This window comes from Dasypus novemcinctus, chromosome 2 (genome assembly GCF_030445035.2).
Source record: "Dasypus novemcinctus isolate mDasNov1 chromosome 2, mDasNov1.1.hap2, whole genome shotgun sequence".
Classification (NCBI taxonomy): domain Eukaryota; kingdom Metazoa; phylum Chordata; class Mammalia; order Cingulata; family Dasypodidae; genus Dasypus; species Dasypus novemcinctus.
The window spans coordinates 47,517,844-47,532,091 of NC_080674.1; the positions used below are offsets into that span (position 1 = coordinate 47,517,844).

At 36.4% G+C, this 14,248-nt stretch overlaps 1 protein-coding gene across 8 annotated transcripts in view; it reads left to right on the forward strand.

Moving 5' to 3' along the window:
* NNT (nicotinamide nucleotide transhydrogenase) overlaps positions 1 to 14,248 on the forward strand; it is a 100,525-nt gene that overhangs the window by 67,235 nt on the left and 19,042 nt on the right. For all 8 annotated transcript variants that reach the window (XM_058308751.2, XM_071208080.1, XM_058308747.1 and 5 more), the window contains 2 exons: positions 1,043 to 1,202; positions 3,042 to 3,123. In XM_058308751.2, coding sequence (XP_058164734.1) covers positions 1,043 to 1,202; positions 3,042 to 3,123 — 242 coding nt within the window. The remainder of the gene's footprint in view (positions 1 to 1,042; positions 1,203 to 3,041; positions 3,124 to 14,248) is intronic.

Sequence of the window (14,248 nt, forward strand, 5' to 3'; positions counted from 1 at the left end):
ATAATTTTTGGAATTCTTTCTGAAGTGATAAATTCTGCTATGACCCCATAGAATGACTGCTTTAATCACATAGACCAGGGATTTGAATTCTTAACAGGCCTTTGGTTACTCAAAAGCCCCTTGCCTTTTTCTTTTTCCATTTCTTTTACCACCCCACCATCAGAGGTCTACAAATGAACTGTTTTCAAAACCAGATTATTTATTGTCATGTATTTTACTTGTGGCAATTGTATGGTACATTGTTAGATGATTGTACGTAAACATGTCATGAGAAATGTCTTCCTCTTAATTTTTCTCCTGAGGTTATTTTACTCTAATTAAAAGGGCATGTGTAAATTTTAAAGAAACGGTCTAAACACATATTCATCTACCTCTTTGGAAGTGAAATATTTTAGGGGCCCAATGATGAAACCAGTTGCCTCTGTTATACCTTATGTGTAGGACTTCATGTAGCTGTAATTGATTTGGAAAATATGGTAATAATCAACTCCCACTTTTTTTTTTCTTAACGACAGAGGGCAGCAGAGTTCTAAATGAAATGAATCCTTATCATTTTTATTCCAACTAGTTTCCTCTTAACAGCTTTGTAACTGATAGCAGAATTCACCTAAGCAATCTATAGGGTCATCTTTTAAAATTTCTTATTTCTGTCATTTCCTCAAGTACTCTTTTACTCTGTTGGATACATTTAAATATGGAGGCAGGACTTGCCCAGCAAGTATTCAGATAATAAGTAGATCTAAATTTTTCATTAATTTCTTAATTTTTTGATAATTTTCTATTAAATTCTTTTAAAATTTACTCTTTTATTGAAAACATAGTAGTGTGCAGTTAAAAAAAAATGTGGCTTACCAGGCATCTTCTGAAATTTAAATTATTGTAATGATTTTTCAGAAGCTAGATCAAATTTATTTGGTTGAAATATTTTAAGTAATCAAATAAACCTATTTAAATGATTTTGAAATCATGTATGCTTGCATTCATGCCAATCTTAAAGAATTAGGTAGATTAAACTCTCACAGCTGATAATTTTGCTTTCTAGGCAATGAATCGTTCCCTGGCTAATGTGATTCTTGGAGGCTATGGCACCACTTCAACAGCTGGTGGAAAACCCATGGAAATTTCTGGCACACATACAGAAATCAATCTTGACAATGCAATTGACATGATTCGAGAAGCTAATAATATTATTATTACTCCAGGTAAAAAAACAAAACCATAATAGCTGTTGTAGTTAATTTACTAAAATTATTTTCTTAGAATAGGAACTACTTAGTTCATTTTTGAAAACATAATGGAAATTTAAAATATTAAGTGAAAATTATTGAAAATTCTTGGTGTAGGTTAACATTTTGGGGCTCACACAGATTCCATAAATCGATGTAGTGGGTTCTAGCCATGTCTTTCTGTAATTCTGGGAACTTCTTTCTCCTTGGTAATTTTTGAGCCTAGTGTAAAAGATTTAGAGCCTATACTGTATGAAAGTGTTTAGCTCACTCATTAGGCATTCAGTAAATGTTAACTTCTCTTTCTTTTCAAAAGTAAATATTTAAAAAACCATCCAGAATCACGTGGTTTCCAACAAGGTGAGGTAACATTGCCTAGAAGAAAACATTAGCCTGAGAGTCATAATACTTTTCTTTTGTCCTTACCTTTGCCTATAACAATCTGCATGACCTTGGTCAAGTCATTTAACCTCTCCAGTCCTGAATTTCCTAATTTTTTTGGGGTTGTATCCAGCTCTTTTCCACTTACCATAGAAAGCAGTGTGATATTGCAGATAATACATTGGTTTCAGATTAAGATTTTAACTATCATACTATTAAATGAAGTTTTTATAAAGATTATCTACTGATTTGACATGTGTGTCATTTGTTAGTTGATGTACTAAGATATAAAAAACAAATGTTGGCAGATTTGAATATTAAAGTGTAAACCTCAACTGTGGATACTATCACTTTCTAGGAGCATTTGAAACATGTTGGGTTGAGTTTTTGGTTGTCATAAAGAAGGGGCTGCTATTGTCAATAGGTGGGAGCAGGTAAACTAAATATATTGTAATGCATGGGACACTGTGCAGAATGAATTGTCCCTCCCAAAGTGGCATCGATTCTACCTGTTGAGAAACACTGTGCTGGAGTGTAAAGGTGGAAAGAAGTAAGGGACAAGATCTGTTTGCTCCAGGAGTTTTCCATCTGGTGAAAACGTCTGAGAGAGTGATAATACAAAGTGTGTTGCAGTAGGACTGCTTTTACTATGCAGAACCTACGTAGGTTTGTAAGGGAGCGAGGATTTGTCTTGAGCCTTTGAGGATGGGTGGTGGTCAGGGAAGCCAGAAGGAATAGCTTGAGCAGAGACATGGGAACCAGAAAGTGGGGACCTTGTATATTGTTCAGGCATAATGGACAGATGGTAGGAATTAAATGAGGAAGACAACTGAAGCTTTTGGTTAAACCTCTAATAAGATCAGAAATGTCAGGAGAACATTTTTTGGTGAAGGGGGAAATTTTTTAAGTTGTGTTTTGGAAACATTAGATTTGAGGTGGAGGTAAGACAGAAGACACACTGTACTGGAGTTCAAATGACAGGTCACAGATAGAAACAGATTAGGAGTCATCAGATAGTTGTTGAAGCCATTGGGTTCACTGAGCTTTTCCAAGGAGAGCAGGGGTGGCGGCAAAGTTAAAGCTCTTCCAGGAAATGGAGGAACAAGAGTAACACAGGAGGGGAACAGGGGCTAACAGTGTCATCAAAGAAAGCAAGAAGGTAGTTTAAAACATCTTGTGAGTGTGAGGGATTGTGTGTGTGTGTTGGGGAGTGAGTGTGCAGGCTGAGACACTACGAAAGACTGAGGAGGGATTGTTGGATTTTGAATTTGCAATTTGGGCCAATATTTGTTAAAGTCCAGGCTGCAAGTTTGTTTTCTAGTCCTGTCAATTGATTGCCTATGTTGGCATAAACATGTTTTGATTGAGAAGCTGTAGTTCATAAAATTTCAAAATAAAAAATATTTTCTTCGGTGTTTTTAATGTTTCTTCTAGGTTACGGTCTCTGTGCAGCCAAAGCTCAGTACCCCATTGCTGATTTGGTTAAGATGCTCACCGAACAAGGCAAAAAAGTCCGGTAAGTACTTGCAGAGAGAGGCTTGGAGTGTGTGCAAAGGTGTATGTGTGAATGAAAGGAAAATACATAACACATTTTTAGATCACTATTTTTTAAGTACACCTTTGCATATTTCTAGGTAAAAAAACTAAGTTGTTTTAGAAAACTCTAGTCTTAACCTTGCTACCTAATTTTCACTTTGATAGCATCAATCCTAAATATAACTTATTTTAGAGGAAATTTTATATACCAAATTCCAAGATATTTATTAAAGAGGCAATGAAACAGAAGTCTCGTTTCTCTGTGGTTTGATTTGGGGAAGAAGTCAAGCAAAGCATTTGAATGACATCAGATCGTGTCTTCTTGGTTTCTGCTGTTTACACTGAAGAAAAAACCAAGATCTCAAACAAGAGGTCTTTTAAGAGTGAGACGGCTTCAGACCTGTGGTATCGTTCCTATTTTTACTGATTTAGCTCATATACTCTGAGAATGGAAAAGACAGCTGAAAGTTTTTGTGTTATAAAGCCATACACATTAAAAAAAAATTTTTTGTGTCAATGTTACAAGTTTGTTAACACAACATAATAACTATAATAATAATAAGTCTGCTTTGGTCTCTCATAACATTCCCCTTGTTTTTGTTCATTCCTCAGTTTTGAGGGATTTGGGATGATGTCCATTCTGACTGCTTCAGTAAAGCCATACACATTTTGAAATATGAATTAGAGCAGCAGCTGTTTCTGTCCCTTGTCATCTGGGTCTGGACTCTGCTCTTGGTAGGCAAGACATTAAGCAGGACAGCGATTCTGAGGACTGTGCATTCCTAAATCATTCCCTATGACCTTCAATAAAGAGTTGAGGGAACATAAAGATGGGGCTATTGGCGGATAATCTCGGTGACCATTGGGGTACTTTGCATCTGTCCTGCTCACTTTTGGCTTCCCATTCCAGAACTCTGCTTTTACTTAGTAATCATTGAAGAGGTTCTCTGGAGTTATCATTGATATATATGTTGCTTATTTTGTGGGGAAGGTGGTTCACTAGCAGTTCCATTGGCCCAGTACCACATATTAGAGAGACATGAGAGCTCTATCTGTCTTTAAGTAGAATTAGTTTGTCTCACCAAGATGTTAACGTCTATGAACAAAACTGCATTAAATGTCTGTTAATAAAAGTTCCTTTTAAATGTTATGCTTACACTGGTGGCTGGGTGATAGATGATAGGAAAATAAGTTTGCCCAGAACTATTCCAATTATCTATGCCAGAACTGGATGCAGAATCCTAATCTTCCGCTTAAATATGCCCCAGCTTTTAATAGTGGTGAAAATGACTTAGATAATAAACCAGGGGATTATCTAAAAAAGTTTTAGTGTCAGCAATATGAATATACAACAGAACTAACTTATTCTCTCCCTTCCTCCCTCCATTCCTTCCATTCTTCCTTCCCATTTTTCCCTTGTTTCCTCACTCCTTCTCTTTTTCCTTCCCTTCCTGCAATCTATAGTCAGTCTGTATTTTCCAGATACATATAGAAAAAAGATTATTTTGTGGTAGGACCGCTATTTCTGTGATGTAGATGGTTTCCATAATTAGTGATAATCTTAGGTGAATTAAAAATAGAAGATGCAAAAAGTTCATTGAATTTATTATTTAAATTTTCACATAAGAATTCTCCTTTTTAGTTACTTACTCCTGTTTTCCTATCGGGTATTAATCTGTGCTTCCCTTTTAGAATGCTACTTAGAGCATTCACAGACCTATAGTAAAGGATTTGTTAAAGAAACTTTTTTGATTTTCCTGAGAAGAATTGTATTTCTTTATTCAATCAAGATGTGAAAAATTCCAATGCATTAGTATCGCCTTCTATCACCATATAAATGTTTAGGAGATGAGTGTCAAACATAATAAAATAGAGAAAGGTGGATTTTGTGTTTTAGTTATCCTTAGGGAAGGGAATGATTAATTTTGACCTTCCTCTCTTATAGTCTATTGATCAGACTAGGTGAAGGCAGAAGGTCCAGTGTTAGATGGGTGTATATAAAATTGGAGAGCATTATAGAACTTTTGAGAACATTGAAGGGAGGTAGAACATGAGAGGAAAGGGATACCAGGAATGAAGAAAAATTGATCTGAGAAGAAAATGTTTAGGACAAATGAATCTTTAGCTTCTGACCTGACTAAAATTTGAATTTTATTCATAAGGACATAATATAAACTGCTGTGGTGGGATGATTTCTGTCACACTGCCTGAAGAAAGTAATTATTTGACTTAAGATTTATAGGGGATATTTAATTACACATATGTGAATAGTTTCTCAGTTATAACTTGTTTTTTTACTGAGGTGATTTTAGGAATAGAATATTAGGTTTCTCATGAGAGCTTTTCATCATTTTGTATAATTGCTGACTTAGTTTGTTCAAATATTTTACTAAGTAGGATCAGAATACAATTATTTTTAAGCCTGTTTTCTTTATTTGTGAGTCAGGAAAAGTTAGGCATTTTTATTATTTCTGTTTATTTCATATTAAAGGAGAAATAGCACATTAAATATATTCTTTATTGGAGTATGTTGAATTTTCGGCATGGGCTTTGTAACAGTTATGTAAATCTCACATTGCATTAAATAAAAGAGGACTGTTCTTGCTAACATGATGACAGTAGATTATCAATTTTGCTCCTTTTTTTCTTTCTAGCTTCTGTGGGGGAATTTTGCTTTTACTTAAAGGGAATCAGAAACTTTGTTGATTTTGTTTTATGTGTGTCATCATCTTTTCATGGGAGAAATGCAGATTTTCTTTATGAAGTTAGGAAGACATATATACATAGATACTAGCATTTTTTTAAAGACGCAAATGTCTGTTTGAACAAGAGATGGCTGCAGCAGCTACCTCGTATGTTAATGAAATAAATCTGTATTTACAGTTTGTGGTAATTTAGAGCTTTCATCACTCTATGGAGCGCCCACGGTGTTCATTGAGTACAGCTGCTGGCTCTCTGGTTTTAGTAGGTCTTTGTGCCTCAGAATCCCAGGATGCCTAGCATCCAGATGTGGTGACATATTTGTACATATCCCCCTTGGAAATGTGCCAGTGTGGACATACGATTGTCATCAATTAGTTATGCCCATGTGGTGCCAAGAAAAATTGCATCTGTCATACAGTCTGTCTAGCTTCATGGCCCATGATTGATTTGGAGACACTCCTGTTTTCCTTTACTTTGGTCATAGTCATAACATGCTCGCAAAGAACCGAGATTATGTAATGAAGCACATGATGTTTCACGACAAGAGCTCCTTTTAGTACGTCATGAAAATTCCCAACTTAGATTTTCTTCATTGGCCAAAATAACCTTGCTTCCCAGTTGCCCAGAATGCCTGTGCAACTTAGCTAATTTATAATGAAAGCATTTCATTACAAAATTCTACTGATATAAGAGCAGAGACATTGTTTTTCTTTACGTCTCTGTTTTTAGATTGATTATGTTATGGGCTTTTCATTGTAAAGCAGAAAAAGTGCTCCCAGTGAGTAATTCTTAGGAAGGAATGTAAATTTTTTTTCTTTTTTACAATTAGTCATTGCTTGATTTTCTTCCTATAAAGTGTTACTACTTGGATTATCACAGAATTTATCAAAACCATCTTTTAATTTTGATTGATTTTATGTGTTGCCTTCACATTAATGTTCAACTGTAACTTTCTATTAGTAGTTTATTAATAGAAATTTATTACTAGGTACTGAAACTACAAGGATGCATAAGCCCAGTTCCAGTCTCAAGAGTTTATAGTTATTAAGGAGAGAAATCTATAAATGAATGAATGACTGTATTAGTCAAAGGAGTGCTGATACAAATTCCAAAAATCTGTTGCCTTTTATAAAGGGCCCTAAAGAGTTCAACTCAAGTTTGCTTCCTTACCAAACTCTGTGGCCACATGTTGAAGCAAGATGACGGGCAACTCTGCACGGGTTCAGCTTTCCTTTTCCCTCTTAAGGCTCCGTGGGTCCAGCTTCTTCCAGTCTCACCTATAGGCTGGCATAGGGCTCATCTCTCTTCCTGGGGCTTGTTTCTTTCTGGGTTCAGCTGCTCCGGTCTCTTCAGAAGGCCAGCTGTAAACTGTCAGGCAAATAGCTCATCTCTTTTCCCAGGGTCTCTGCTGTGTCTGTGGAGCTGTCTCTCTTCCTCTGTGTGTCTCCTTGATTGAGTGTCCATTTATGTAGCCCATAAAGGGGGCAGGGGCTGTTACACTCTATTGAGGTGGTCCAATCAAAGCCCAAATCTTAACATAATTTAATCAAAAACATCTCAGCTGAATCTAATACAGTCAAAGGGTGTCACGCCCAGAGGAACATACCATTTTACAAACAATGTGTCTCTTTTTGGAATTCATTAATAATATCAAACTGTCACACTGACCGACTGAATGAATGAATCCCATTTAATGTGATGGTATGATATGACAAGTAGAATAAAGGGAAGTGTACGAATGCAAAGGAGTAGTTAATTGCCAGGGGACAATTAAAAAATTTCATACTTCCCATAACATGAATTTTTTTTTACAGATTTATATATTTCATCCTTTGTCTAAGCTCATCTAGTTGCCTATAAGATTTATAATTTAACACTATTATAAAGTCTTGTGCAATGTGGCTATAAGTTTAACTTATGTTATTTTTGCTGAGAAATTAACTCTTTTGATATGCTTTAAAATGAAATATTTTGTTTATCTAACTCAGATTTTCCCATTTTTCCTGGATTAAATGTGATTCCAATAAACAAAGAGTTCATCCTTCTTGGGTTTGTTATTTTCTTGTGTAAGAAAGATCCAAGGCATGCAAATTTGCAAAGAAATAAAGACCCATGCTTCTGAAGAGGATAGAAATTAGGCCAGAATAAAGATCTAGCGTAGTATTTTAGTAAAGAAATAGACACTGTATTTCGCTGTCATGTCAGTGTTGTAATATTTGCTTTTTAGACATGCCCATTCAGTCATTGAATGAATATTTACATAATGCCTACTTTGTACCAGGCACTGTTCTAGATCCTGGGGATACATCAGAGAATATAACAAAGAAAACATTTCTGACCCTGTGAGCTTACAAATTCACTGGGGGGTTATAATCTACTTCAAAATCATCTGAATTAGAGACACTTAAAACCCAGTTGAGTCTCCAATTAAGATGCTAGGTGAAGAAGAGCTATCACATTGGTTATTGTAGCAGAATTTCAGAAGTGCAACTGGTACAATTTGGTAAGGTATTAACCAGTATTTCTGGTTTTCTGAAAGAATATGGTTTGTTTCTTTGTCCTTTGTACTGAGTCTGCCTTCTAGAAAAACATGGTGGCAAGAGGGTGATGGGGATTATTTGTGTGGTTGGTCAAATGAGTGAAACTTGTAGTGGAAGAGAGGAAACACAAAGAAAGTATGTGCATTTATTTTACCTCTACATGCAACCTATTGTATAGAATTGCCAGTAATTCCCCAGATGGAAGGCGTCTGTTATGCTCCTGGACAGCAGCTACCCTCATCCTGGATTCTCACTGTGGGCCAGAATACCTTTGGCTTTATACCCTCCACTTTAGGCAGCATATTGTGGTGGAAAGAACAGAGGGCAACAATAAAAGCCTGTGCATTAGGTTCTTTGTAAAGCCTCTTCTGGCCATGCCATTCTAGGATTTGGAAATTCTTGTCAGGCATTCCAATGGTCTGAGGAAGCATGATATTGATCAGACAGGTGCCTGTGATCATCAGGGTTTTGGGTTTCTAGTTCTAGTATTGGTTATAGTAAATTCTTTGATCTGAGTTTCTTCAATGAGGTTCATATAAACATGGCAGTTTAATGAATAAAAACCCTCTTCTCATGTTCAAATTCTTTAGTATCTTGCTTAAAGTAATTTTCATTTTATGGCACCCACTACCATTGCATTTTAAGAGCCATTCAGCACCATCACTGAAGTTATTTGAATTGAAAGATGAAATTATTTTTAATTTTTACTAAATCTCTGCAATATGCCAAATATAAAAACATTAGTGGCTATATTAGTTAGGGTTCTCTAGGGAAATAGCATCAACAGGAGATATCTGTAAATAGTATGAGATTTTATGAGTTTCTCATGTGACCATGGGGGTGCACAAGTCCAGGTTCTGCAGTAGGCTACAAATCAGGGGCTCTGATGAAAGTCCAATGAAGGTCCTTGATGAGTTTCAGGGAGACATTGGCTGTCCAAAGACAGGCTGGGAAATTCTCTCTGAAAGCTGAAATCACTTCCCCATCACCCATTGCTGATGTCAATCTCCCAGGTAGATTGTAGATGTAATCAGCCCTCTATGCAGTAAACTCAGTGGTGACTAAAGCCATAAATGTTCTTGTATTACATTTAGCCCAGTGCTTGCTTGATCAAACAACTGGGCATAATTACCTGGCCACATTGATGCATTAGCCTAACCATCACAGTTGCAGATAGAATTTTAGTGTTTTCTCTGATATCATTCTTCATAGTTTTGTTGGCTATTTTGAAGTAAAAACAGAGCAATAGTTTCTTTTCTAAAGGTAACTGGATTTGGACCCAGTCTATAATTAATCTCCTTGGTGGAAAAGTTAGTGCTATGATGTGGTTCCATAGAGGATTTCATTCATGTTTGCTCTAGATCGTCTGACCTGATCTTCTTTAGATGACTTTTCCTCTCTTTGGGTTGACCCAGTGTATAGGCCATGCACTCAGATGGAAAACGTGATGGTAGTTTTCTGTCAAATGTTTCCTCATTCACATTCATAGAACAGGTTCTATTATTGTGTATTAGAAAAATTTTGCCCCGAGACATTTTGGTAGACTCTTCAGCTTTCGTAATTTCTTTTTCTGAAGAAGGGAAGTCCAAGGATAGACATCAGGTTTCAGAATCAGAGTGGCAGTTCAGCCTTTATTTGCCTTAGAAAAAAAGGTACATAGGCACATCATATTCTCTATTCTGGCTGTTGGAAAGTTTTAAGAAAGTAAATGAACTTTTTCCCCCCTCCATTTGGAATTGTATAAATTTGTCTGAACCAATGCTTCTTTGGAGGACTTTCACAGTTTTAGAAACTTGGTATCTATCTTTTTTCCTAAAAAGCCTAGCGGGAGAGGTTAATTGCCTAACCTTTCTCAATGAGTCTGTAGACAGCAGCTGCCTTATCAAGATTTTTTTCCTCAACTGTGTTGCCATGTTTCTCTTCAGATGGGTAGGCTAGACCCATCTAGTTGATCCTCAGCCTTTTTTATTTTTTTTAGATTTTAAAAAATTATTTTATTTATTTCTCTCCTCTTCCCCACCTCCCCCCCTTGTCTGTTCTCTGTGTCTCTTTGCTGTGTGTTCTTCTTTTGTCCGCTTCTGTTGTCAGCGGCACAGGAATCTGTGTTTCTTTTTGCTGCATCATCTTGTTGTGTCAGCTCTCCATGTGTGCAGCACCATCCTGGGCAGGCTGCACTTTCTTTCGCACTGGATGGCTCTCCTTACAGGGTGCACTCCTTGCGTGTGGGGCTCCCCTATGCAGGGACACTCCTGCGTGGCAGGGCACTCCTTGCGCGCATCAGCACTGCGCGTGGCCAGCTCCACACGGGTCAAGGAGGCCCAGGGTGTGAACCGCAGACTTCCCATGTGGTAGACGGACGCCCTAACCACTGGGCCAAGTCTGCTTCCCTAATCCTCAGCCTTTTCACCACCAAAGATAATTTGTATAACGTTAACCCTGCTGACCTCATATTTTAAAAACTGCATTTATTAACATTATTACTTAAAAAAAGTGTCACTGTGCTTCTAATGAGTGACCAAAACTGTCAGTCAGAACTTCTACTCAGTATGTGATAAGCCAAAGAAACCTGCCTTTTCAGTTATCCTGTCATATTTTCTTCACAAGTAAATGCGCAATTAAATAAAAAATATTGAATATAGTAACAAATGCTTTTATTATCTCCATGGACTCTCCTCACATGGAGCATTTCCATATGCATATATGGAAATCAAAAAGTCCTGAAGGGATATACCACAGACTATAACATTCACAGCGGCATCCCTAGCTTGTTTTGTGATAGACTACTGTACACACATATTTGATATAATTCTAAAAAAGATTCCTGCTTTAGGAAGCAGGTTGTCCTGGAGGATCTTTAAGGTCCGTTTTAACCCTTCAGGGTCTTATGATTTATAAATATTTGTGGTTCAAAACAGGAAGAATAAATGGGCTTTTAATAAGTTAGCTCTGTTTTAATTTTCTCTGTGTTATGTCTTTTTCCTGGTTAATTTATCAACCTCCCGAGGGCTTAGAATAACATATTCTGATTGTGGGATGATTGTATAAGGAAGGCAGAACTCCAAAACACTATCAGTGTGCATTATCTTGTGTTCAGTTTGATTTTAAAATTCAAAATACAGTAAAAGGAGGAGGTTGTAAAGGGCTTCTTTTAAAAAATTTAATTTCCTTTTCACAATTTATAGTAGGAGGAGGCTGCAGATTGGGGAAATAATCTGCTAGAGAAATTTAAAGTTGTGACAAACTGTAAGAGTGTGTTATATCATCATATATTTTAAAAAAAGGCTTTGTTGAGTTTCTCCTTTCTCAGATTTTATCCACTTCACTTGGCATTCATGAATGGTTCTTGTATATGCTCTTATTTATTTTTATTATTTTCTGGTCAATTTCAAAATCAGATTGTTTCATCTGAGTAGATTATGCCACTTTTCTCGAACTGAACTTGGGTCTATTTTTAACCGGTATGCATGGCCCTAGATTTTTTTTTTCTTTTTTTTTTTTTGAGGTGCTGGGGCCAGAGATTGAACACAGGACCTCAAGTATGGGAAGCCGGCACTCAACCACTGAGCCACATTGGCTCCCTTTAGTTGTTTTTTTCATTTGTTTGCTTGTTGCTTGTTTTTTTGTTTGTTTTTAGGAGGCATCGGGAACTGAACCCGGGACCTCCCATGTTAGAAGCAGGCACTCAACCACTTGAGCTATTTCTGCTCCTCAATGGCCTTAGCTTTTTATTTCCATAATGATCCATGAAAGAGTTGGTCATTTCCATTTATGAGAGAGGAAAATTCAAGCTATTGCAGAGATTATCCTGACTGGATGAAGACATCTGCAGTATCTTTCAATGGAGTAAACAATACTTTTTGCCTAATAGTATCTGCTGAAGAGTTAAAAGTGTTCATTGCCTTTTGAAATTTGATTCTATTGAAATAAATGTGTATGTGAATATTAGATCCCAGTGAGTCAAGTTCCTAATTATTGGCCTCAGTCTACATTGACTATGTAACTTACCTAGTCTTTTGATGTAGTTGTGAGTACAAAGAATTTCTGGATGGTACTGGGATTTCAAGGTAAAAATTAGAAAATCAATCCAGAGAACAATGACTTTAAACCACCATTTGCTTTGATGTGAAAGTGTGTGCTCTTTGTATATAGATGATCATTTAAAAATGTGCATTTATTTGAAAACTGCAACTGAGCATTTATTTTACAAAAGTATATTTGAAATTAATGTTATTGAGGACTTACTTGTGCCAAGGGCTGGTGTAAAGTACTTTATATGAAAAAAGCCTTTTACATGAAATATCTTACTTTTATCTCACAGTAACCCCTGAAGAGATTATACTATTAACCTCATTGTACACATGAGGAAACAGAGGCACACAGATGTAAATCGTCTGTTTTGAGCCAGGTAGTATCACTTTAGAGCTCTTTACTGCTACTCTATACTACTTCACTAAATTCTTTCTCTAGAAAGAGGGACAGAAAGTTTTTTGAGTCAGTGTACCTTACTGGGCACCCTATGTTGTTTAAAACTACTTTCCTCCCTCTCCTGCCTTCAACTGAGTCCCTGTAATCCAGGGCTAGGGACTGTGGGAACTGGTAAATAAGACATGGTTCCTGAACTCTAGGAGTTCCCAGTTTGGAGAGTACAGTCATGCTAATCAGTTTTTACCATGAAATATGGTGAGGAGGAGATGCATAAACAAAGAGTCCTGGGAGGATGGAACATTTTTCCATGATCTCATTCCACCCCCACGCCCCATCATCCACATGCCAGCCTTTTAAATATTTAAAGGTTTCATTTCCCCTCAGGCAATCTCTTTCCCTTCATGTCATTTCTTTCTTTCTACTTTTCCTCTACAAAGTGGTGTCAAGCTCCTACCCTCTTCTAAAGGCTCTGCAATTGGTGAATGTCCTCTTTGTAGTATGACAACCACAATCTGATTTTAGCAGTTATTTTCCTTATGTAGAATCTTATAATAGTCAGGGACAATTGACTCTGTTTTGTTAAGCATGTGCATAATAAAGATAATTTTTGTGGTTCAAAGGGAATATCCTGGATGTTCTTCATGTGATGATGGAACGTTGATGAGCTTTGTTAGTTCCTGGAATTTGCTGGTCATGGCCAATCAATGTCTGGTATAATTAATTTTAATACATACTTTGGAGATCAGCCGGTTACAACAGGCCAGAATTATTTTGGACTCACTGACTCATCAGTGTGCACATATATCTCTCCACAATTTGAGTGTATTCTGTTATTTTCTCTCAAAATATAGGCATTGTCTTAAAATCTTACATGTGTTTTTCTCTAACTTTAGAGTCTTAAAGATTAGTTTAATACATTATTATGCAAACAGACATCCAGTGATCTGTCCTTTGGGATATTTGGCATAACATGTTGGTTAGCATGGTGATTATTTACCCCTCACAACTAACTCAACAAAAATATTGTTTTTATGTTGTCTGTAATTAATCAAGTTATTTACAATAATAACTAAGGCATTTAGGGATCTGTGATTTCTCATTTAGTCCAAGATACCTCAGTTAAAGCATAAAATGATAGATAGATTAAAAATAGATAAAGGCAGTATTAAAAAACAAAATTGAGCAGAAATATTGGAATGGGGGAGTGATTAAAAAATTGCAATCTAAAAATAAATCACAATGTATATACTGTGTTAGTCAACTAAAATACAGCTCTCTGGAATATTCTAGTTTGTGGAATTTTAGAACTAGAAAGGGAGTTTATGGTTGGCTGAGTAATGACCCCCCTAAAGATGAGTATGTCCTTATCCCTGAAACCTGTGAATATGTTACCTTACGTGGCAAAGGGGACTTTGTACCTGCGATTAAGTTGAGAAT